This window comes from Fukomys damarensis, unplaced genomic scaffold (genome assembly GCF_012274545.1).
Source record: "Fukomys damarensis isolate Sample0158 unplaced genomic scaffold, DMR_v1.0_HiC HiC_scaffold_33, whole genome shotgun sequence".
In the NCBI taxonomy this organism is placed as follows: domain Eukaryota; kingdom Metazoa; phylum Chordata; class Mammalia; order Rodentia; family Bathyergidae; genus Fukomys; species Fukomys damarensis.
In genome coordinates this window covers 54,627,378-54,634,342 of record NW_022900945.1, presented here as the reverse complement: position 1 = coordinate 54,634,342, position 6,965 = coordinate 54,627,378, and the positions used below count along the sequence as shown (strand labels likewise).

The 6,965-nt window shown below is 53.0% G+C and overlaps 1 protein-coding gene across 5 annotated transcripts; it reads right to left on the bottom strand.

The window, feature by feature from the left end:
* Positions 1 to 317: 317 nt before the first annotated feature.
* On the bottom strand, positions 318 to 6,959 carry Isg20l2 (interferon stimulated exonuclease gene 20 like 2). Of its 5 annotated transcripts, none has more exons than XM_033758288.1 (5): positions 6,821 to 6,959; positions 5,872 to 6,082; positions 5,092 to 5,760; positions 1,514 to 1,714; positions 318 to 847 (listed from the first exon to the last, which is right to left on the bottom strand). In XM_033758288.1, the coding sequence occupies exons 2-5, from the start codon at positions 5,929 to 5,931 to the stop codon at positions 734 to 736; spliced, it is 1,044 nt and encodes a 347-aa protein (XP_033614179.1). In that variant the 5' UTR covers positions 5,932 to 6,082; positions 6,821 to 6,959; the 3' UTR covers positions 318 to 733. The 5 variants fall into 5 exon arrangements, with proteins under 5 accessions (XP_033614179.1, XP_033614180.1, XP_010642091.1 ...); XM_033758289.1 differs by having other exon boundaries at positions 5,872 to 6,044; XM_010643789.3 differs by lacking the exon at positions 6,821 to 6,959 and having other exon boundaries at positions 5,872 to 6,412.
* Between the last annotated feature and the right edge of the window lie 6 nt (positions 6,960 to 6,965).

The following is a 6,965-nucleotide window of genomic DNA, read 5'->3' as shown; positions in this document are numbered from 1 at the left end:
GAGATCCAAAGTAACATCTTGGCAGACCAGGCGCAGGCTCTAAGCCCAAAGCAGGGCCTGTGACACAAACAGGACCAACATTCAGGGTCCAGCCAGGACACTGGGGGGCAGGTGATGGGGAGCAACCTAGGGCCACATAATTGCAAATAGGCGCTCACCCAGCCCCACAAAAAGTGAAAGGTTCTTGTCAACTACTTGAGAAGTGTGGGCCAGGGATTTAACTCAGTGGTGCTGCCGCCCGCCTCACAAGTGCAAGGTCCCATGTTCGATCCCTGGTAGCTAAAAAAAAAAAAAAATTATTTGAGAAGTAAAGGCAGGAGACCTATGGGTGTGGTGGTGTGTGCCTGTGGTCCCGGCCACTCTGGAGGCTGAGGAAGGACTGGTCAAGCCCAGGCAGCCAAGGCCGCACTGGGCAACACAGCCTCCCACCAGAAGAGACAAAGGGCCACTGAGTTATAAGGCGGATGAGAAACTACATTTCCCAGGACGCCCCATGCTTGGCCGGCACAAGCAGGCAGGGCTCTGTGGTTAGCACCATTTGTGAGGTAAATAGTCCAGGGCTGGATTCCCCACAAAGACGTCCCCTTCAGGGGACCCGTAACCAGACACAGAACACAAGAGCGAGGTGAGACTGCAGTGGCTATTGAGTCTGGGGCGGAGGCTCTCTCCCAGCCATTCCAGCTCCCCAGGTGCTGCCCGTTCTCCTGGGTGCCGCTCCGCTGCCCCACAGCTGCTAGTTTTTCGGGGGGTTCTGGGCCAGGTGCTGCTCCCACTCCACTTCAACCACCTTGTACAGCTCCATGGTGGCCTGGGCATCTTCCACAGAGGAGTGGCCGCTTTTTCCAGCCTGAACAGCGAGGGAGAGAAAAGCCTGAGCCACACACTTTCCCCTCCTGCCAGGGTTGCCACCGCCCCGGGGCTGCAGAGACAGAACTCAGGGCTCTACTTCTCATCACCCCAGGGCTCTGTCGCCTCAGTCCTGGCTCGGCCTGCAGGGCACACTGGACCCACGGCAGGACTTCCAAGGCCCCAGTTCCCAGCTCTCTCCCTACCAGGCACCACCCCTTTGAACACAGAGCATGTGAAATGCCCCAGCGGTTCTTCCAGCCACTGCTCTTCCAGGCTACAGCTACTGCCTGTTTTCCTTCCTTCTTTTTAAAAAGAATTTTTTTGAGACAGGATCTGCTATGTAGCTCAGGCTGGCCTGGAGCTCATGACATAGCCCAGGCTGGCCTCGAACTCACAACAATCCTCCTGACTCAGCCTCCCCAGTGCTGGGATTTTAGGCATGCGCCACCACACCCAGCTTTCCTTCTTTCCACTTTGGGCTGACTTTTCTCCTCCAAAGTACTACTTGGAATGCTCTGTGAGGAGAGTGAAGCCATCAGTACCCCTCCGCACAGCAGAGGACCCGTGTGGCACTTTTCAGGGGACTCCTGGGTCAGAGCCTGGAGAGGCAGCAGGAAGAAGCCACATGCCACGGGATGTGGGGGTGACGCCGAGGAGCAGCTACCTGGATGTCCTGGCCCAGCAGCTTCTTGGTGAGAGTCTTCAGAGACATGGTGGCATTCTCCGGGCAGCCGGCCTTGCGGTTGAGGAGAGGGATCTGGGAGGTGTCTCTGGTGAGGGGCTTGGGGTGAAAGTACTGCAAGGCCTTGAAGTCATTGTGGATGGCGTGTCCCACCACGACCTTCCCAGCAAGGAGCTTCAAGATCTGGAATGGGTGGGAAGGAGCTGAGAAGCAAGAGCCACACGGGGACCCCTGGGTCCTGCAGGTGACATGGCCATTGGCCACTGGTTTCTCTTCACCAAGTGCCTGTCTGCCTCACCCTTGAAATGCCCTGTCCAACAAGGTTTCACTTCCTCTTCCCCAGGTGGAAGGAGGTAATTCCCATGTGCAACCTTATTACTTGAATCTGCAATGACAATAGTTCCTCACCTTTTTATTTATTTTTTGTGGTGCTGGGAAATTGAACCCAGAGGCACTGAGCTACACCCCTAGACTTTATTTTTTATTGTGGCACCGGGGATTGAACTTGGGACCTTGTACTTGTGAGGCAGGCAGCTGAACCACTGAGCTAAATCCCTGGCCCACTCCTAGATTTAAAAAAAATTTTTCTTTTTGGTACTGGGGATCGAACTCAGGTCCTTGCTAGACTTAAAATTTTGAGACATAGCCAGGTATGATGGCAAATGGCTGTAACCCCAGCACTCAGGAGGCTGAGGCTGAGGCAGGAAGATCTCTGTGTTTGCGGCCAGCTTAGGCTACATAGTGAGCCTGTATTACATAGTGAGGTCCTGTCTCAACAAACACACACACACACACTCAAATTTGAGGCAGGGTCTTACTAAGTTGCCCAGACCGACCTCAAACTTGTCACTCTCTTGCCTCAGCCTCCTGAGTACCTGAGATTATAGGTGAGACCACCATGCCCAACTGCTCTTTACCTTATTGATTTCCACCCTGATGGATTAATTTTCCTTTTGTCCTAAATTGAACTTGCACTTAAGATGTCTGAGTAACTGCCACACATGGTGGCACAACTCCTACAATTCCAGTTCTCAGGAGGCTGAGACTGAAGCTGAGGGATTGTGAGCTTGGCCAGCCTGAGCTATCGTGGGCCTTTATCCAGGAAAAAAAAAAAAAAGAGGGCCAGGGATTTGGCTCAGTGGATCTGCCACCTGCCTGAAAAGTTCAATCCCCGGTACCACAAAAAGTGGGGGGCGCTGGGGATTTACCTCAGTGACACCGTGCCTGCTTTGCAAGTGCAAGGTCCTGAGTTCTATCCCTGGTACCAAAAAAGAAAAGAAAACAAAGCAAAACAAAAAAACTCACATAACTATGTAGTTCAGGTCTTTTTTTGTTTAGCTTGCTTTAAAAAAAAAGTAATTTTTTTTTTGGTACTGGGGATGGAACTTAGGACCCTGCACTTGGCAAGGCAGACAGTGGAACCACTGAGCTCAATTCTTGGCCCATGCTTTTTTAAGACAGGGTCTCACTAAGTAGTTTAGGCTAGCCTTAAACTCACTAAGTAGCCCAGGTTGGCCTCAAACTTGCAGTGATCCTCCTGCCTCAGCCTCTCAAGTGCTGGGATTACAGGTGTGAGCCACCACACTTGACCAATAGTTCAGGTGTTTTTTGGGTGTGAGGGATTAGCTCAGGTCCTCACATGTGCCAGGCAGGCACTGTGCCACTGAGCTACATCCCCAGCCCCCCTTTTTTCCTAGTTCAGTTCTGACTTGCAACTTTAAGTCCTTTATCATTATGCTGGCCTCAGACATGTGGCTGGAACCCATGAAGTCAGAGACAGATGGGCTCCAAGGAGACCTCCAGGTGAACTGCACCTAGATGCATGTGGTTACTCTGGGGAAAAAGAGCCTACCATTCTCATCAGACTCTCACAGGACTCGAGTCACTTAAAGTCTAAAGCTCAGAGGGGGCCTTACGCTAGTCTTAGACCAAACAACACCTCACTATTTCAGAATCTTGATGAGCGAGGACTACCGGTGAGTTCAGAGAGCACCCCAGGGCTCTGAGGGCTGTTCCCAACATGGTGTTCCCAACAGGCTGTGCACAAAGCGACACCCTGCACGGCCTCCCACAGGCTGTCCTGGAAGACACCAGCTCATGGCCATGCCTGATCTATAGCCTGGCCAGGCACTGGGCAAGGGCCTCATGATGGGAACCAGCTGCACTCCCAACAGCCCAGTGTGCAGCTGATCCTGACTGACCGCTATACCGATACCCTGACTTCATACTCACCTTGTGCCTTGAGCTGTCTGCTGTCCCAAAGCCATCCCATCTTCTGCCGCTTCCAAGCCTTTTTGTCCCTCAGTGCTCCAGATGTCCTTCCACTTTTTTTTTTTGGTTTTTTGAGACAGGGTTTCACTATGTAGTTGAGACTGACCTGGAACTCAGTATGTAGCCCAGGCTGCTCTCGAACTCAGTGATCCTCCTGCCTCAGCTTCCCAAGTGCAGGGATTAGAGGAGTGAGCCACCATGCCCGGCTTTTCCACTCCTGTTTAATAACCAGCCACTTTGCCTCTCATCAACACCTGTCCTGGCTTATGAGGAGTCTAGAGAAAGCAGTGAGGACCTAAATTGCGAAGACATGGACCAACAGCGCCCTCTGCTGGCCTGCCAAGGACAGCCTCCTTTTCCTCCTGCCTTTGCCTTTTAGAGCTCACCTTCCTCTCTTGTTCATTTGTTGGGCTCCCAAAGTCCAGAGAAGGTTAGAATGAACAGCTCAGCTCATGAGTGAGAGAACCCCTGTGTCTTTTATGTCCTTCGCCACCAGTATACACCATGCTTCAGCTCTGTCCACTTTCTGACCTCTGCCACTCATCCCAGCCTACTTTTTGTTTGGAGTCCGCTCCATCTCCCTTCTCAGTCCTAGGCTTCCATTCTCTAAGGTAGGCTGACCCACCTTTTCAGAGCTTTCAGTGACACAAACAGTGCACTATGAGCACATATGTCAGAGATGCACCACCACTGCTAGAAGACGTTTCCCTATGGAGCCCTTTCCTAACCACATGCCTGTACTCTGCCAGTTTCATCACTGGCTGTTGTTTCCCTACACATACTTCTAGTCCCCAAATCAATCTCACTAAACGCCCCCCCTTTTTTCTTTTTAGACAGGGTCTCGCTATGTAGTTGAGGCTGGCCTCAAACTAGTCATGTACCACTACGCCCAGTGCCAAATGTTTTGATTAATGAAATTTGTTTTACTGCCAAATTGTACTTTCACCACTCTTTTTGAGAAAAGGTTTTGTGCATCCCAGGCTAGCCTCGAACTCAGAATCCTCCTGCCCCTTGCTCCTTGAATGTTGAGTCCCTTGACATGCACTTTCACCACTCTTCACCCAAACAGGAGGCCTTAATCATCTGATATTTTTGGTAAGTGCCTGCCTGGTAAGCGTGAGCCCCTGAGTTCAATTCCCGGTACCAAAAGAAAAAGAAAAAAAAATTATTTGATATTCTGCTTCCTACAATCCTTTGACACCTTCCCAGGATGACACCCTCTGCTGGGAAAGGGCTCTCCGTCCGGCCCCATCACCGTCACCGCCATCCCCTTGCCCTGGGCTCCTCACCTGGTTCCGCGCAGTCTTGAATGGTGTGGCTTTCAGCATGTGATGCTTGCGGATGCCGCTCCACCTGGTCCGGTAGTCCACGATGGGGCAGGGGGGCAGGACGTACTCATCATAGAGCACGTCGCCGTCATAGTTGACGATGCTACACCGAGCCAAGGAGCTGACGTGCCCCTTGGGACCCGTGCCCACCATCTCACAGTCAAGCGCCACCATCTTCCCTGGCTTCTGGGCCGCTCTGGAGCACACACCCTCTGAGGGCACTTGGGTGGCATTCTGTGTGGCACTCTTCTGAGGGGGCCTCTTCTGTGGGGCCTTCTTCTGGGAGCGAGCCGGGGGGCTCTTAATCTTGGGAAGCGCACTCTGGAACTCCCCCAGCAAATCTACTTTCCCCACAACAGAGTCAGTCTTCTTGGAAGGAGCGGGGGTCAGCCAAGACACGGCAGCTTTCCTGTCCAGGGCCTGCTCTGACCCATTGCTGGAGGCCGCTGTCTTCTGTCCGGGGGGAGGATGGGTCTTCCCAGGGCCATCGACTCTCGGAGTTTCCCCTTTCTTTGTAGGTTCTGAGTGTGGCTTCGGCACCTTATTAGGACGCTGGTTCTTTTTGTTCAGAAAGCCTCTCTGTTCCAAGAACCGTCGTTTCTTGACAAAATTTCGATGCTTTGCATTTCCTTCTAATGACTTTTTGGGAGGACACGCGGCAAAATCCAGATTCAAGAGTAAAGCAGACATGAGGACAGCAAACAGTGGGAATGCAGGTGGAAGAGGGGCTCGGATGACAATTTCTAATGACTTTTTGGGAGGACACGCGGCAAAATCCAGATTCAAGAGTAAAGCAGACATGAGGACAGCAAACAGTGGGAATGCAGGTGGAAGAGGGGCTCACGGATGACAAGGGGATAAGGTTCTCATTCTCTGCCGAGTCCCTTCTAACGTGTGGAGGTCTGCCGAAAACCCTGCGGAGGGAAGTGATCCCGTAACTGTACCCACAGACCTGGGGGAAAAGGAGCCGAGAGCCTTTTCTGTAGGGTTTAAGGCAAGAAAGACATGAGAACAACCTGCCGGACAGGGGAATGAAATGATGGAATGCATATGCGGGGCGGGGGACGACAAAATCTGGATTTTAGTGAAACCCCATAGTTCACCAGCAGTATAGACTTAGGACAGTCATTCTTTTTGGGCCTCAGTCTCAGTTACAAAATGAAGGAGCTGGGGCAGGAGATGTAGCTCAGTAAGAGTATGTGTGTTTAGCATGAGTGAGGACCTGGGTTCCATCACCAATACAAAAAAAAAAGGGGAGCCACGTGTGGGGTTACACGCCTGTAATCCCAGCACTCTAGGAAGCTGAGGCAGGACAACTGCAAGTTCAAAGCCAGCCAGTGAAAACTGTCTCAAAAAAGAAAAGAGCGGGGTAGGACGGTGGGAAGGCCTTGGGTTCAATCCCCAGTACTGCCCCTCAAATTTCGCGGGGGTGTGAGGGCTGGTGGACCCACTAGGTCCCATTCTCCTAAGGTCAGGAAGCCAGAAGGGGCGAGCTGGCATCCGCCTACAAAGGGGACGTCCCGGTGTGCTCCAAAGCAGTGAAGGGTAGGGAGGACGGCATCCGCAGCAGCCCAAGAACGGGACACCAATCCTGGCACCCCTCTCGCTCGGCTCCGCGCGACGTGTGGGGGCAACTGCCACATGCTCCTCACCCAAGTCCTCCCAAGCAAGGACCTCTGCCACCACCTACCAGAGGCGCGAAGCGAGGGGGATCGGAGTCGAGGTCGCCCACTCCGCAAGCGCACCCTGGACGGCCCTCGCGGTGGGGACCGTCCCCACTACGAACGGAAGCGTCCCGAGTTGGATGCGGAAACCGGGGCGCGCCGACGGGCCCC

What these genes read in the sequence shown, in the direction of transcription:
- Isg20l2 (XM_033758288.1), bottom strand. Translation starts at nt 5,931, where the DNA reads ATGTCTGCTTTACTCTTGAATCTGGATTTTGCCGCGTGTCCTCCCAAA. An exon ending in TCAAGACTGCGCGGAACCAG is followed by an intron (nt 1,715 to 5,091) that starts GTGAGGAGCCCA and finishes CACCCATTCCAG; the next exon opens with ATCTTGAAGCTCCTTGCTGG. An exon ending in TGCTGGGCCAGGACATCCAG is followed by an intron (nt 848 to 1,513) that starts GTAGCTGCTCCT and finishes CTCGCTGTTCAG; the next exon opens with GCTGGAAAAAGCGGCCACTC.